At 33.6% G+C, this 18,694-nt stretch overlaps 1 protein-coding gene across 1 annotated transcript; it reads left to right on the top strand.

Moving 5' to 3' along the window:
- Nucleotides 1–5,577: 5,577 nt before the first annotated feature.
- Nucleotides 5,578–18,620, top strand: LOC142644068 (E3 ubiquitin-protein ligase ATL31-like). The gene is made up of 2 exons (XM_075818753.1): nt 5,578–5,942; nt 18,293–18,620. The coding sequence occupies exons 1-2, from the start codon at nt 5,578–5,580 to the stop codon at nt 18,618–18,620; spliced, it is 693 nt and encodes a 230-aa protein (XP_075674868.1).
- Nucleotides 18,621–18,694: the final 74 nt, after the last annotated feature.

Here is an 18,694-nt window from a genome sequence, read left to right as displayed (position 1 = left end):
CCTTTGCCTCTCTCTCTCTCTCTCTCTCTCTCTCACCTAGCCTTTCCACCGCCGTGCCCCCACCTCCTCTACCCTTATTCTCGACTCTCTCTCTCTCTCCCTCATCCTCGCCTCTCTCTCTCTCTCTCCCTCACCCTTGCCACTCTACCACCAGCCACCATTGTTGTCACCCTACTCCTCTTCCCCTTTCCTCCTCTCATATCCTCCTCTGCTACTAGTCTCCTCCACCGCCAATTTTATAGTACCTCCTCTACCGTTGTAGTATTTATTTTGTATTTTTTTTTTTTTGGATTTTTAGTTCAATATATAGGGTGTGAGTTTTATGGTACCTCCTCTACCCATCGGTGAGTGCTTTAAAAAAAATTGTAGAAATTTCATATAAATACATTACAAGAAAATCATTGATTTGAATTTCATATTTTTGTGATTGAATATACTGTTTGGGGTTTAGGTTGCAATGTGATTTCGATTTGCAATTTTTTTCCCCTATTGGGTCTTGTGGTTAGTGCTTTGATATGGATGTTTGGCTTTGGGATTAGGGTTCAAAAAATTTGGGTTTTTGTTTTTGGTTGATTCTGAATCCATAGGTACTTTTTGATTTTGGATTTTCAAAGTTGGGTATGTATATTGCTTGTGCTCATTTGGCTATAGGTTTGGGTTTGTGCTTGTGTTTGAAATGCTCCCTGTGTAACTTGTGGCCATTTGGTTGTGGGTTTTAAATTTCAAGTTACAAGGATTCGAGATTTTCCACTGCTTCATCTTTATTGCCAGTAATTTTACACTCTCCTTTTTTAGAGGTTTTTGACAGGATTCCTAGTGCAATCTAGGATTTTGATAGCTAGTGTGTAATAATATTATTGTTTTAATAGATCCCAGATATGGGGAGATATTGAAGTAAGTTTTCTCAATTTGTTGTGTTTATATTTCATTTGTTATATTTAGGTTCTATTTTTTTTTTTTTTTTTGTGGGGGTGAATTTTTAGGCATTTGGAGAACAAAATGAGCTCCTAATGGATTCCTATAGATGAATGACACATGAATCACACAAACTTCAAGTTTTCTTAATTATCAAGTTTCTTTTTAAATATCCTACTGTGTACTTTTAGTCACAATCCCTATGATACTTTTAAGAATAGGCAAGTTTACTATTGTTTCTTATCATGGATTCATGATATGCTTATTGCTCAGATTTGCTTTACTTATCTCTTTCCCTTCACACACTCCCTAAGACCAATTCATTTGTAAAGTGTATATTGAGTGAAGAAAAATATCATTTGATTATCTGTTTCATGTTGTTATTTGTTAATTTGAAATGTAGCATACTGAATCTTCCTGGTTTACAATATGTAGGTAGAATAAGAAATGATGATTCGCAAGTTTTTCGAAATAATGACAGCTCATGGTTTAACAAAAAAGGTATGTTTACTTTGAATATATATACAGTATTTTGTCGTAATGTCCTATGTATCTTATTTAACAATTTCAAGCATTCTTGAGAAATAATGGCATCTTAAAAATGTCTAAATAATTTCATCATCACCTTGGATTTCTTAGATAGGAAACAAATATATCTTGCTGTCATTTTCATTTGCAATTGTTTTTGGACCTTTGGATTTCTGGCAGATAGTTTGGTGAGTGAAATCGGCTTCATAATACCCAACTAGCCTATAATTATATGTCAAAATTATTGCATGGTGATGGGTTGTTGATATGGATCAAGCGAGTGGCTTGCATGGTGATATAAGGTGGTGTATTTTGGGAGTGTTGATTGATTTGTGAATATTGCAAATTTTTATTGTACAAAGCGTTGTCAATGTAAATTAGACTTGGCTTTTGCAAGATAAGAAGCATCAGCTTGTGGTAAGTTTGGGTTCCCACAGCTGTGCTTATTCTTCTTTTTCTTTTAGCAGCTTCTATAGTTGCAGTTGATGAAGGTGATTCTCTTTCTTTCTTTTCTCTATTGGATGCGTTCTTTATACTTGTTTTGTGAATTTTTTTTCTCTATTCATAGTATTTGGTTTTGGTATTAATTTTACTCAATATTGTAATATCTCAATTGTTTCTTAGAATTTATAGTGCATTGACATGGATGCATGTGTTCTCCACTTCTCTTTGAGGTTGTAGAGTCACAAACTTAGTGACCAATGTTTGATGTGAATGCACCAAAAAATAAATAGAAAAATGGTCTCTCACACTCTCTCCGTTACTGTGTGTTTGTGTTTTTTGGGGGTGGGTTAGTTCTTTCCTAATCCAAAGGTTGTGTGTGTATCTTCTTCTCTTCTTGCTTATGAGGGTTGGTGGGTCAGAATTAAATGAGTATAGAGTGGGAGTTGGGGGTTTTAAATGTCACTTGGAAGTTTGGGATTACTTGATTGTTAAACAAGTGAAAAATGTCAGTTATTTTCTCTTGTCTTGCTTCACTTGAATGCATGTTGCATGCCAAGTGTTTGGTAAATTACCTTTATGAGGTATACAATTAGATTACTTGACCTTTAGTTGTGATAAATGTTATATGAGGGTATGAGTTGCATTCCTATTGTGTTATTTAGCAACGTTGTGGTTGAATGAACTTTTAACATTATCTTTATTATATTTAGGATGGTGATAATGTCGGTGATCATTCTCCTACTGCGCAAAATCAATCAGCAAGCTTGTGGGTTTTTTTTTTTTAGTTTGCAACTATGATATAACATTCTAGACATTTGGAAAGTTTTGTATTAGGCATAACAATTATTATAGTTAGAAATTGTATTATTGTATTATATTAATTTGATAGCTTGAATATGTTTGATTATTTTGGGGCCTATTTTGGCTTGTGTCAACTAGATCTAGTCATTTATTTTATATTGATTTTTGTTTAGCTAGAACCAAGGTTGGAAAACAAAATGTAGTGAAAATATTTTTCCCAAATTGTTTTTTTTTTAAAGGACCTATAGCAGCGTTTTTGAAACTACCGCTATAGGCCTTTTGTCCTGAATTTAAAAAGGCCTATAGCAGCGGTTTTGAAACCACCGCTAAAACCCGTATTAAAAGAAAGGTCTATAGCAACAGTTTTGAAAGTATCGCAATAGGCCTTTTAAGCTTGTATTAAAAAAGACCTATAGTGGTTTTTTAAAACCGCTGCTATAGGCTATCTTAAAAAAGGACCTATCCTAGCACTTTTAAACCGCCGCTATAGCTTGTATTTAAAGAAAAAAACATCCTATAGTAGCTGTTTAAAAGGCACTAGGATAGGGTCTGAAAAGCGCCGGGATAGGTCCCAGCACTTTTGAAAAGCGCTAGTACAAGTTCGGTAAACTTACATTGATTGTCACTGCACGGCAGTTTAAAGCGGTAGGAAAAAAAGCGCTGAGATAGGCATTTTGGGCTTATTCTAGCGCTTTTTGGGGCTATCCCAGCGGTTTTGCAAACGCTGGGATAGTCCCATTTTTTGTAGTGGTGGGGGCCTTCTTTTGTTTGGGGGTCTTAGGTAATGAATCACTTGTGTCTATGGTTCAGCCAGCCCTGGTCATACTATTTCATATATTATATGCATGTTATAATAGTGGGGCATAAATTGAAAAGAAAAATAAAAAATATTATTATAGCATGCATATTTTATAATATCATAATATTTTATATAATAATTATAAATAAATAAAATATTTAAAAAAAACTTTTCATATATTAATGGATTATTGATTTTTGACTAGTTTTTTTTTTTTAAGATTAGTTTTCCTCCACTTTCACATAAATCCTAAATAAAAATTATAATTAAAAAAAATTGATTGCCTTGGTTCGTTGACAAGTTAAATACCTACCAAAGGTATTGCTCAAAAAGTCAAAGAAAATTTATGTTCATGACTTATGATTGCTTTTTTTTTTTGTGAACGACTCATGATTACTTTATATAGTTTATAACTGGCGAAACTATGATATTGGTCCCTGAAGATTATCCTGTGAGGGCAATTGGTCCCTTAAGATGGCATCTTTCAATTGACGTACCATTTACAAATTGATGTGGCAACTTAAGTGTTAAATGCCACGTTAGCATTTAATTACAAGGTTGTCATATAAATTTTAATTGATTATTAGTTACTATAATGGAAAAAAAAAAAAAAAAAAAAGTTTTTCTTCTTCTTGTTTATTTTCCCCCTTCCCTTTCGCTTTAGCTGCTTTCATTTCTCCGATCAAGTAACCAGAGCACCTCAAAGCCAACAAAAATTGCTTGTAAATTGATTGCTAGGTTGGAGAGATCCACTTTTAATGAATTCAAAGTCTTATAAAATTAACTCTCTCTCATTTGGATTCAATGACCATAAGCCCTTTCTTGTTAATGGGAATAGACTAAAGTTTGAGCGCAAGAAACCCAACACAGATCAGTATAATAAAAGGCAGTTATGCACTCAAACTTATATCTATGCAATAAAATGCAGATCCCATGAATATTGCTTGGAAGAGGAGGGGTATATAAATAATAATTAAAGATTTGAAATGGATTTAAACCTTTTCATGTTGATTATAGATCCATACTGGAAACAAAGAAACATTGAGATCTTTAGGGATTAGCAGCTGGTGGAGATCCATGGAGATTGGCAAGGGATAGAGAGGTGCTTGTGCTAGTTGATGCAGTGGTGACCATAGTTGTTTGGATTAGAGGGAAGTGAGGCTAACGGCGGCGACAACCACAATGTCAGAGGCAATGACACCCGTTGGGAGAAAAGGAAGAGGATGTTTTCGGGTGGGTCACAACTCACAAGAAATAAATGAAGAGCCTAGAAAAGTTTTTAACAAAATAATGAAAAAAAATGACTCAAATGCTAACCTAACAAATTCTCTGAATGTGGCTATTACCATATAGACATGTCACTGTAAAACACTTTGTAGTAAAAAAAAGAAAAAAGAAAAAAGAGAAATGCCAAATCATTTTGCCATCAGCCACATAAACAATAACACTAACGGTAGTTAACTTAAGGACTAACAATGCTCATTTGAAATTTGAGGAACCAATTGTACTCACAAGATAAATTTTAAAGACCAAAATATATTGTCGCCTTTATAATTCTCCCAAAAGGTGAATAGCTAAATGCTAAACTATCAAAAAAAAAAAAAAAAAAAAACTAAATGTTGAAAACGATTATCATTTTTCCTTTCTCATAATTTTTTTAAAAAAAATTTCTTAAAGCTTATTATTCCCACAAAAAAAAAAAAAAAAAAAAAAAAAAAAAAAAAAAAAAAAATTGGAAAGACAAATCATCTGCCGCAACAACTTTAATTTTCTCTACTTATAAAATCAAGAAAAAGAGAAGCAAATATTGGAATTTGTCAAATAGGATAGAGTTGGGTAGATTTTTTCTTCGGATAGTGACTTCTAATATAGCCGACTAGCTAAACAATCACCAGATACATTTTCTTCATTAATTAACAAATCCATTTTCCCAGCAAATTCTCTTTCATCAAACCCTTTGCCTTAACTCTCTCTCTTTTCTACATATCCCAACCAATCCAATTCATATTGTAGAAGATTATTTTAATGACAACTTTGATATGACCGATATTTTATTTGCTATCGGATTGTTCGTTTTCATTGTCTTCATTATGGTAACGAAAATACTTATTTCCTTCTGCAAGCATTCTTTGCCTCCCGGTCCTCATCAGATCAGGAACCTTACCACCGGTGACCAACAACACTCCATCAACACCATTGAACTTGGCCTCGACGAAGACAGTCTACGCAACTATTCGAAGCTTATATACGCCCAAGCCAAGCTCCACAAGGGAAATTCTACTGCTTGCTGTTCAATATGCTTGGCTGATTACAAAGACAAGGATGTGTTGCGCTTGTTGCCTGCTTGTGGTCATCTCTTTCATGTCAAGTGTGTTGACCCGTGGTTACAGCAACATGCTACGTGCCCCGTGTGTTGGAACTCGCCTCTTGCTGAGACGGCTCTTTCAGTGGAGCGGTATTAAAAAGGTCATATTCAATACATTAAACTCTCACTTGTGGAAATAAAATGAAGGGTAAATTACAGAGTACACCCCTAACGTTTGAAGTTACTTGAATTTTATATTTTAAAATTTGAAAAATTAGATTTTACACACTGAAGTTTACTTCCGTTAACAAAATCAGCCCCTCCGTTAGTGGGTTGCTGACATGTCCGTTAAGTGCCACATAAGCTAATGAAGTGTACTAGTTGATCCAATTAAAATATGACACATGGATATAATAAATCCACGTTAGGTAAATAACTTAAAAACTTTAAATAAATAAAATTAAAACTTTTTAAAAAATAATTAAATAAAAACTTTATTTTAAAATAAAATAATTAATTTCCTTAGCAACTATTGTGCTGGGTTTCTCATGGGAATTATTCACTTTCTTAATGTTTTCTTCCCTTCCATTAAACTTAAGCCTTTGCTGGCAGCTAGAGAAGATATTAGAAAATGTTCATTCAAATTTTATGAACTTCAAGTACTTCTCACACAGCAACAATCAAACCAACAAAATATCAATAAACCACAAACTGATGTGTTCATCAGAGATAGAGGGAAAGAGAGTGAAGAGAAGATTAAGCCAACGGCAAAGCAAATCGAGAGGTGGTGGCCAAGCTTCATGCAGCCAAACCTCAGCAGTTGCTAACGACCACCGCGAGCCGCAGAATGATAGATCTTTCTCTCTTTAATCTCGCAGGTTTCTCTCTCCTAAGCCCTATTCTCTCTCAAGCTCAGCCATGCCGGAACCTCACAAGTACGATCACCATACACAGCAGCACAAGCCAACGAGGTCCCACCATTGATGGCCGTCGATTTCTCTCTCTTTTTGTTTTATCCTTTGGTCGATTTGGTGATTAGTTTATGAAAGCTTGAGAATTTCATTTGGGTTTGGGAAATAAGAACTTGTAGATCCGTGGGTTTTGATATGTGCCCTGTTGAAATTGTTTGTGTGTTTTAGAATTGGTTTTTAATTTGATTTGTAATTTTTTTTAGTGTTTGTTTGGATAGAAAATCTTGATTTCTTGAGAAAATTTTGAATGCCCAAAATATTGTATTTTAAGTACTTTGGTTGTTGGTTTTGCTCATTAATTATTGTGTTGGGTTTCTTGGGAAAATTTTCTATTTGGTCACCCAGAAAATGTTGGGATTTTTTTTTCTGTTTGTTTATGGTTGGATTCATTTGGATTTTTGCATCGCGTTGTCATTTTTCAATGTTTCTTTGGAAAGAGATTCTTGATTTTCTTGGGGAAATTTCGAATAACCCGAAAATCAGAAATGCTATAAAAAAAATATAGATTTGTTTAAATTTTAGTTAAAGACATTAATTAGTTAATAACACATGTCACTATTTAATTGTTCCAACTAGCAAATGTCACAATCTGATGTGGCACTTAACAAGCACATTAGCAAACCACTAACGGAAGGTCTAATTTTGCTAATAGAAGTAAATTTTAAGGTGTAAAATCCAATTTTCCAAACTTCGGGGTGTAAAATTCAAGCAATACTAAATGTTAGACCTGTATTTTGCAATTTACCCTAAAATGAATTAACGTATCCTGATTAGCAGCTTTTTTGGGTATGAAGTGGTAGCTAGCCCACCTTTACGTGTTTCATTCAAGCATGAAAAAAGCGGATTTGAAGCGAGGGCCAAGGTGCCAACATTTTTTTCATGGAGATCCCTAAGGTGCATTCATATCCTATATTAGTTAGCATTGGTAACATTCATGACACAATGTTCTTCTTCTGTACTGAAACGGTCATGATAGGTTGCTTCTTAGCCATCCAAGAAAAAGATAAGTGGCCAAGAAAGATCCCAAAACCAATGGTCCATCATTTTCCCAGTCAAAGTCAAAAAAGGTATAGAGTTGAAGTGAACTTTTGGGGAGACAAACCATAATCAATGGCCCGTTCTAAGTTGTGCAACACCTATTTAGCAGTTGTCCAACGATCAAAGGTAGAAGAGTTCATGAATTGACAGAGAAGACAATATCAGACAGACTAAGAGGGCTAATAATTTGCTGATGCTTGGTGTTATCAAGTAGAGGAGTACCTTCAAACTAGGAGAGCTTAGAATATGAGGCATTGGGGGATGAAGATGTTTGGTACCAAACATACTAGTTCAATAGAAGAGTTCGAAATATACGCAGGGCCGGCTCGAGATATTTTGTGGCCTAAGGCAACAGTGTTCAAATGGAGCCTCTTTTTATATAATTTAATAAGTCAATTGAAGTAATTTTCATTTATTGGCAAAAGAAAATTTAAAACTTGTTTTATCAAACAATCTAAACCATTTATCAGAGTTTCAGAATATTATATATATATATATATATATATATATATATGTATGTATAATTGTATTTTAACCGCTATCAACGGCTAAATAAATAAGCAATTTTATATTCAAAATCACCATTTAACGATAAAAATGAAAAGAAAAAAAATTTAGCTCTCTTTAGTCTTCATTGTTCACATCACCCTAAAATTGTAGCAGCATTCACCTAGCTAATGTGACGTAATAAAAGAGGAAAAGTAAAATAAAAATAATTTTAAAACAAATTAAAAAAACAAAAAAACAAAGCATTTTTTCTGTACATCACATGGGTGACTTATTGGCTGTGTGATAAGTTTAGAAAGAGAAATATTAAAAATACTAAAACACTGGACTGAATAATGACTAGAAATAGAAGGGTAAGGGAGCGACACATTGACAGTAAGTGAAGCTACTTTTTCAATATGTGGCTTCTATATTGTCTTCTGGAAAAGAAAATTTTAGGAGGAAAAAGAAATAGAGTGAGAGCTTAACACAAATCTAAAAGGTTTTTTAAAGCCAAACCTGAAGGGATAAAAATCAGAACCACAACAAATTTCAAGCTGCTACAGAGAATTTAAATGAAGAGAATGGCAAAGTTTCTCGTAATGAGTATAAAAGTCTAAGGTTCGAGATTTATTTTTTTGGGTTTTTTGTTTTTAGTATTTCTTTGTTGAGTTGTTGAGAGAGAAAGAAAGATTTTGCTGTTTGTGTTTTGGGAGATTGAGTTGTACACTCTAATTAAAACTCCCACACAGAGATCGAACTGTCAAGAGCATAGTTCACGAAGAGATTTTTTTTTTCTTTTTTTTCTTAGATATAGATGAGAGATTATCAGTTCTGCTGCATAGCCCACATTTTTTAATGTTTTTTCTTTGATTTAAAAATTATTTATATGCTTTAATTAATATTTGGAACTTAATTAATACTTTTACACATAAAGAGGTAATTTTATTGGCTTAAATACAGGGTCTTGTTTCACTTAGGGACCTTAGGCAATTGCATCAATTACATCTAAGATAGAACTTGCCCTGAATATACGTAGATTGCGATAGTTGGAGACCATGAGAATCATGGACGGCATGAATAAACATAGATGTGATAGCTCATCCAAGTCCTTCAATGGGTAGATATATTGTTGAATCAAGGTTAGCACATGTGATGTATGAGTGTCATTGACCTAGATATCATCAACATGAGATGTTATCGGAAAGACCTTGATATATATATATATATATATATATATATATATATATATATATATATATATCAATAAAACAAGCATGTAATCTATTGATTTATTTAAACAAATTAACCTTCCATCAATAAATTAAACATTCAAGCATAAGGAAATAATAATATTAGTAAGAACATCAATCCCATGGCTTTAGTTGGATTCATTCAAACAAAGTAACATTCCCATCATGATGTTTTATCCAAGCATAAGAGATATAGAATAATGGGACAATGATTTAAGCACTTAAGCACATGGATATTGTTGGGGACATGTTTTTATGTAATTGGCATATCCTTTGACAAAACGCACTTTACTTGTATTTGAGTAAATCTAAGTAGGTTCAAGATGATCATTACAAGTAGTTAATTAAATTGAAGACATGAAGATTACTCAAGAACTGCTCAAGAAAAGTGCAAACTGCAAGTCTCGATACCTCCTCGATAGAAGCTCGATCTGTCGAGATTTATTAAAACTCGACAGATGTCCCGATCGATCGAGCTTACGAAATTCAGATTATAGCTAGCATTGTTTTTATTCTAAAAAGGCTATTTGTTTATGGGTTTATATAATTCTTATTGGACTAGGAAAACTCAAGGTTTGTGTAAACCTATTTGGAATAAGAGAGCTCATTAAAGCTCCTATTTAAAGGAGGTGAAAAAAAAAAAAAAAAAAAAAAAAAAAAAAAAAAAAAAAACTAACCCTAGAGAGCTTCATAAGGTTTTTTTTTTGAAACCTTAGCCTCCTCCTACAGAAGAAAGAGTTCTTGCTACGTTTCTTGTACGCCTTTGGGTTTTGTAACCAAGCAAAGTCTCTTACACCAACATTGAAGATCTTATTGCTGTTTCTATGTAAAGCTGCAACAAATCAACTACAACAATCAAAGGGTTGCTATGGAGTTAGTCACGTATTGGGATTCGTGAAAAGGAGTAAGCCGCATATTGGGATCCGCGCATCAAACTAGTTAGTCACGTACTTGGGAGCCATGCATTGAAAGGAGAAATTGCCACTCAGAACAAGTCCAATTGGGTATTGGGGTAAGGATTCAACTGTAGGTTGGTAAGGTACTTGGGATTCCTTTACTTGTAACTGCTTTTTGTGATAATAGTGGAATTTCGGGAGTGGTGACCTTAAAATCACCCGGTGGGATTTTTGCCTTGGAGGTTTTCCCCATTCGTAAACAAATCACCGTGTCAATTTATTTTCCGCTGCACTTTAGTTTAATTGGTGATTTGTTTGTGCTACCACGCAATTTGCATGTTAATTTGATTAATTAATAACTTTGTTAATTAATCAATCAATCCATCACAAGGGGTCAATACGTTTTTGGCCTATCAAGTGGTATCAGAGCAGGCACACTCTGATTAGGGTTAATCTTTGTGTGTGATCCATTGACCCCTGTTGTCATGGAAACTCTTGATTGTTTTGATTTGCATGTGATCTTGTGTTGAATGATGATGATGATGATGATGATATTCATGATGCCTATTGCAAGCTTTATAATTTTTGTATGAAATCTCTTGAATGTTCTACAAAATTAAAAGCTAAATTTAAAAAGGTCAAGCTTGAAAAAGATTATTTGATTGCAAAATTGGATGAAACCAATAATTTGAATGAGAATTTTAAAAATCAAATTTCATCTCATGTGGACAAAATTAAGAGTTTGGAAGAGCAACTAGTTGAATTTAAAACTGAAGTCGAAAATTTAACTAGTGTCAAACTTGTTGTTGAGCCTAACTCAAAAGAAAAAGATTTTTATATTCCCCTATTTTAAAAGGAATGATGAAGAGTTGAAGGCTAATATTGCTAGGATAGACAAAGGTAAACAATTTGATGTTAACACTAAAATTTCTAAACCTATGTCTAAAACTCCTCCTAGGTTGAATAAAAATTCTAAATTTGTCCCCACTTGTCATCATTGTCATATTGTTGGTCATATTAGGCCAAATTGTTCTAAGTTGAGGTCTCTGTCAACCTCTAAGGTTAGACCTCCTTCTAGGATGCCAAGTAGCTCTAAAACTACTCATGTTTGTCACCATTGTAGTGCTTTCGGTCACACTCAACCTAATTGTTTCAAGTTGTTTCCTCGTAAGCGAGTGTCCAATAGGTCTCATCCTTTGTCTAAAGGCTCTGTACCTATTCTTAATGAGTTATTAAAAGCTTTAAGCTTTTTAACTCAATTTCAGGAGAATTCTAATTCCTTTATGTCCTTTAGTAGTCATACTAGGACACCTGCATTTTCATCTTTACGGCCAAAGACTCGTGCTGTGTGGGTGAGGAAGGATCCTAATACTTAATTGTCTTTTTTGTTTCTCCTCTTCTTTAATTCTTTCTATCTACAGTAGGACTCTCTTTGCTTGATTTCTTATCTGCTTTTGGAATCATGCTTTCATGTATCTGCATTTTTTTCCTTTCTTGCTTTCATGCATATGCATCTTTCTTTTATGCATTGCTTTGCTTTGTTTAACTTGTTTTTGTTTGTTTGTTTTCAGTTTTGCTTTATTTTGTTTTCAAAATAAAAATAAAAAAGAAAAATTTAGAAAAATACAAAAACAATGTGTGTTTGTGTACATCAGTTCTTGTGAACCTTAAAATGGCCTTTGAAACAGAGTTTTCTAAACTTTGTATCTCTTGTACCTTAGATGAGCATCTCTATGCACAACTAAGCAAGTGAGCTTTGTGGCTCTTTGTTTGTGATGAGTAAGGTTAAGTGATCTCTTGAACTTAACACTCGTATCACTCTTTTTGATGGGTAAGACTAGAAAATCCTAAGAGAAAGGCGTAAATAACCATCTCACAAATGTTACCCGCCAATCATGATATGACATCTATATGCTTCAGCATAGCAAAAGTGCAATTCCAAAAAGCTTAACATAATTAGGTATTTCTTTTCTCTCCTTTGTATACCCATGCATGATTTGCTTAATAAAAAGAAAATATGCAAAGAAAATAAAAGTAAAAAGATCAAAAATGCTTTAAATATGATTGCAAGTGTGTTTTCTAGGAGATGTGAGAGTTATAGGATGTACCTCAAAGGTGATAGTCCCTATCAAACAGTTATGATTGTGTGTGAGTTGAAGTTATTTTCTCATATCTCAAATCATCATAACATTGAGACACTTATGTAATCTTGCAATGTTTTTCACACACAACACGCAATATATTTTGCTACTCTTGATATATGTGCAGGTACAATGTGATTTGGTCATCACAAGGTTTACATGTGTTGATGTATGCTCACTAAACTATCTTAACTTGTTTTTGAAATATAAAATTAGTTAGACTTATTTAGTGCGTGTGTGTGTGTGTGTTTTGGATCGAAATGCATGACATTTTTCATGTTGAGAGATGTTTTTGAGAGGTTAAAATGTTGGTTGGATCATTAGTTATGTTGCATGATTGATTGCATTCATATCTATGTTTTTCTCTTCTTAAAAAACTGTTTTTAAGCCATCTCAACAGCTCCTCGACACCTTTTGTTTCGATGCCTGGCTTATCTGTCAAGCTCTTCTATTGCATCTTATCGCAATCTCGACACCTCTCGATAGCTAGGTGGATCAATCGAGATATCTCATGTCTCCTCGATTGCTTCTTAATAGCTGTTCGATCCATCGAGGTATGCTCAATAGCTTCTCGACACCTCTCAATCAATCAAGATACCCTTGCATGCATTTCATTTTTCTTAGTTTTACATTATTTTTCCTTTGTGTCCATAGCATCTTGTTTTTCTTTCTCTTGTAGGTCTATGGTTCCTTGTTCTCCTCTTTCCCTCTATATCAATTTTCTGTCTATCTCCGGTCAAGTCTTTTGGCTTTTTATGCCCTTTGACAATCGTGTCAAAAAGGGGGAGAATTTTGAGAATTGAATGTCATTCCTCAAGGGGAGTAATAGACTTAGGGGGAGAACTTCATGTTAAAGGGAGGAAAGTTTTTGATGTAACTAACTTAGGGAGAGAGTTAGTTTGATACACATTGATATTGATATATTTTTGTGTTGTGTATCTTTTGGTTTTGTAACCATTTTTTACATACATGATGCTTATCAAGTGGTATATGTGATGATGTATGTGTTTCACTCTTTATCTCACATGTCTTGTTTCTTTTTATACACATGTTTCTTGTTTATTTAACTTGTCATTGTTTTCCACATGGTACCTTGATGTGTTCTGTTTAGTGCCTTTCAGGAAAGACAAGTTAAAGCCAAGTCAAGATTCCGAACCTTCTTCTTGTGGCAACTTCCAAGGTTCAGATCTTTTAGACTAGGCTTATTTATTCTGTAATCTTGAGTAGAATGTATTCTAGGACATTCAATGTACTCTTGAAGTTTTGTCACGGATTGCAAAAGGGGGAGATTATTGGAGACATATTTTTATGTAATTGGCATATCCTTTGACAAAACGCACTTTACTTGTATTTGGGTAAATCTAAGTAGGTTCAAGATGATCATTACAAGTGGTTAAATTGAAGACATAAAGATTACTCAAGAACTGCTCAAGAAAAGTGCAAACTGCAAGTCTCGATACCTCCTCGACAAAAGCTCGATCTGTCGAGATTCATTAAAGCTCGACAGATGTCCCGATCGATCAAGCTTACGGAATTCAGATTATAGCCAGTATTGTTTTGATTCTAAAAAGACTATTTGTTTATGGGTTTATATAATTCTTATTGGACTAGGAAAACCTAAGGTTTGTGTAAACCTATTTGGAATAGGAGAGCCCATTAAAGCACCTATTTAAAGGAGGTGGAAAAAGAAAAACCTAATCCTAGAGAGCTTCATAAGGTTTTCTTTTTGAAACCCTAGCCTCCTCCTACAGAAGAAAGAGTTCTTGTTGCGTTTCTTGTACGCCTTTGAGTTTTGTAATCAAGCAAAGTCTCTTGCACCAACATTGAAGATCTTATTGGTGTTTCTATGTGAAATTGCTGCATATCAACTACAACAACCAAAGGGTTGCTGTGGAGTTAGTCACATATTGGGATTCGTGCAAAGGAGTAAGCCGCGTATTGGGATATGCGCATCAAATTGGTTAGTCACGTACTTAGGAGCCGTGCATTGAAGGGAGAAATTGTCACTATAGAACAAGTCCAATTTGGTAATGAGGTAAGGGTTCAACTGTAGGTTGGTAAGATACTTAGGATTCCTTTACTTGTAACCGTTTTTTGTGATAATAGTGAAATTTCGGGAGTGGTGACCTTAAAATCACCCGGTGAGGTTTTTGCCTTGGAGGTTTTCCCCATTCGTAAACAAATCACCGTGTCAATTTATTTTCCACTGCACTTTAGTTTAATTGGTGATTTGTTTGTGCTACCACGCAATTTGCATGTTAATTTGATTAATTAATAACTTGGCTAATTAATCAATCAATCCATCACAAGGGGTCAATACGTTTTTGGCTTATCAGATATGAACATATAAGCTCTTGGAATGCACTTTTTTTCCAGGACGTAAAGTGTCATCATTACTACGAAAGCTTGCCAATATTTTAGTTCCATCCTTCTCGAGTTGTAAGAAATTCATGCGCAAATAAGGCAAACACTAGTTTTTATGGTTTTCACACAATTTATCCTATTTTTGCGACATTATTTCCCAACTCTCCCGAACTCCGTTTGGCTCACATGAGATGTTATCATAAATAACTTGATTTATTTTCTAAAACTATCCACTTTGACTCAACTTTTGATAGTGGATAAGTAAAATGCCTAGGAAAGTAGTGTCAAAAACTAGTTTTTATTAAAAGGTTTCTACTTCTTTGTTTTTGTAATTGAGTTTGTTAGAAGAATTGTTGTAATCTGAAAAACAAAATTGGCTTTTGCCCATTTCAAAAAAACAATCCAACATTTTGCCCCCTTTCCCAAACTAATCAGGGAAACGCTCCTCTTTTAAAATTCGATTTTCTCAAAATCGAGTTTTGTAGAAAAAAATTCTAAAGCCCTATAGTGGCATTTTAAAGAGCCTATAGTGACGTTTTAAGGACCTATAATGGCATTTTTAAACTCGATCTTCATGAAATCGAGTTACATGCAATTTTTTTGCTTTTTTTTACCTATAACTCGATTTTGTGAAAATCGAGTTTAAAAACGCCACTATAGGTCCTTAAAACGTCACTATAGGCTCCTTAAAAACGCCACTATAGGGCTTAACTCGATTTTAAAAAAATCGAGTTTCAAAAGATGGGCATTTCTCTAATTAATTTGGAAAATAGGGCAAAATACTGGATTGTTTTTTTTAAAAGGGCAAAAGCCCATTTTCTCCGTAATCCGAGTGTAGTAAATTGAAATTCATGTTGAGACCTTTCCATTGAGTCCTCATTTGAGCCAACGGGGAATCGTTTGATTAAAATTAAATGAAATTTGATTATATCAAGCACATTGACATAAAATGAAAATGACAAAATGTTTTGTACTTTTTCAGCTCTTTTATGATATCTTGTTCGTTTCAAATTTGATTTGAGCACTTGAATAGTCATTTTGAAGAGAAGTCAAATATCCCTAATGTGAACTTAAATTTATTCCAATGGGGTGGTCGGACTTTGGTCAAATCAAGATTAACCTAGAGTAGAGCATAGTGAAACTTCTTCAAACTTGTGAAAATGGTTTAGAAATATAAATTTTAACATGAAATTATGTAATTTGGATAATTTGATGGAATTTGACCTAGTTTGACTGTCAACTAACCAAGGTCAATTGGGTCATTTTGATGATTAAATCACGAAATTTGCTAACCCGCAGGTTAACAAATTGAGATATATTAATAATTGTTTTGAACAAATCCCATTATTCCAACTAGAAAAATAAATTTTTGGTATTTTTTTAATTTATAATTTGAAATTTTGAACGTAAAAACGAGGTCAGAGTCAGACAATATATTCTGGCAAAATATATTCGATCTCATGAACTTCAAGTAGGCCTAGTAATAGTAAGGGTGGTCCATTCTCGCAAAAATATTCTAAAATATCTCTTCTCGTCTTTAAAAGAACGCAAGAAAGGTTTTTATTTTTATTTTTTTGCTGAGTTACGCAAACAAAAATTGAATGATGATCCTTGTTGACTATTTCTGGTAAGTATAATATACAAGAAAAACTAAGTACAACATACTAGTGTATATTCGAGAATAACTTATTAAACTTTTTTGTTTTTGTGCTTTTGCTAATAGTACCATAGGAAAAACTAAAATAAAAATAATATAGGTTAGATTGCTTTTTTTATTTTTTGTTGAAAATACTTTTTTTTTTTTAAGTAAGTAAAATGGAATCTGCAATAAATAAAAAGATAAGCAAAAGCTATCGAGTGAGACCTACAAATAGTATCTAGCCGTGATTTTTTGACCAAAAACAAGCTAAGTGGAACCCACAAGCAGTAATTGGCTACTTGAGAAATAAGCTAACTAAATTTAGAGTTAAGCCTCTTTGTTACGGGAACCACTTAGAACCCACAAACAATACAAAATATAACCAAAAATCTCCTTATACCAGCTTGTTATCACATCCCAAATGAAATTATGTTTAAAGAGAGAATGATGCTGCACGTTTTGCTTCAGTGAGAGAAGAATAATAGAGTTCCATAAAAAGTAAAGAATAATAACTTTAAGCAATGTTACACTAACTAATAACTTTGTTATTAAATTAATATATATAAAAAATCCTACCATTGTATTACATAATCTTAACACGTACACCAAGTTTCATGTCAACTGAAAAGTTATTTGTTATTCGATCTAGAAACTCATTTTTTTTATACACAATTTTAAATACAAAAACTTAAAATTTCAAAATTTGATTGATAAAACAATTGTTGATCTCAAATCATCTAGAAATTTTGAAAGTATGTAGAGTATAAGAAGATAATCTAATCCATATGTATATTTGTTAAAATACGCATTCAATAAAAATTATTGAACGGTATAACATAACTTAAAAATACACCAGGTGTAACTTGAATTCATATATAACTTGAATCCATATATTTCATCTCACTCTTTAATTCAATGTTTCTAACCAAAACCAACTTGGTCAAACTAGAACCCAATGAACCCAATCGTTTCTTAGGTCAAACCGAGTTTAGCATACCTTCAATACTTTTTTTAACTAGAATCTCATTTTGTTTTAATAAAAAACTGTTACATCACCCACTAACTAAATAAAAAAGAGCTTGTCCAGTTAAAAAAGTACTGGAAGTAAGCCAAACCCGTATAAACCATTCCTCAAAAGTTTGAGTAATGTAATTGCAGAGAAATTTCTCTTTTCTTTGTATTTTTTCTTTTTAGAGGATTGGAGCATAACAGTTGATCTGTGAGATTTAGGAAGAGCTTGAATCTTTAACAATGAAGGAATAACATGGACAACTCAGAAAGAGAGAAAGAGAGAGAGAGAGAGAGAAGTTGAGGAAAGAGCTCTCTGAGTTTTGTATTCCAAGCTTAATAAATTCATACACGTTTACCACAATATATAGTTTACAATTGTTTCCAGAAAGATCCTATCTAACAAACTCTAACAACCCTATGACAGCTATAAATAGAAAATATCTCCACTCTATACAAAATACCTGAAGCTAAGTTTGTTGAAACATAGCAAGTCAAGACCACGCTCAGTGAGGAAGAACAGCTTCATAAAACGATGTTGTTTGCTGCCTTGAATAAGTCATGACAGATATAAGTGAGAAATGATGCCGTTTATCATTTAGACAAATTTCACCGTTTTGACACTCATTAAAGAATTTAAAAACCCAAGTGACCATTGAACTAGTGACCATTGGAACTGTGAATTTTATCTTCTTCATTTGTAGACTCACTGGTTCCACTAACATCCCTCCTCAAAACCAAGGGGTCAAGGGACACCATGGTTTTGGAACGCGGAAACTGAAAACAAGAAGAAGGAAGACTCTTTGTAAAAATGTCTACCAATTGATCCCCGGTTGCAATGTAATGAACTTGAAGGTCACGACAAAGAACTCGTTCACGAACAAAGTGGTAATCCACTTCAATATGCTTGGTATGGGCATGAAAGACCGGATTGGAAGCAATGGCAAAAGCAGAAACGTTGTAACACCAAAGATTTGGTGGAAAGGAGAGGAAGATACCAAGATCTCACAAGACTTGACGAATCCAACATAGCTCAGCGATAGCAGTGGCAAGAGCCCTGTACTCAGACTCACTGGAGGAGTGAGATACAGTATCTTGTTTCTTAG

The sequence above is a fragment of the Castanea sativa genome, chromosome 7 (genome assembly GCF_040712315.1).
Source record: "Castanea sativa cultivar Marrone di Chiusa Pesio chromosome 7, ASM4071231v1".
Taxonomy (NCBI): domain Eukaryota; kingdom Viridiplantae; phylum Streptophyta; class Magnoliopsida; order Fagales; family Fagaceae; genus Castanea; species Castanea sativa.
This window is presented reverse-complemented; position numbering and strand designations above follow the sequence as displayed.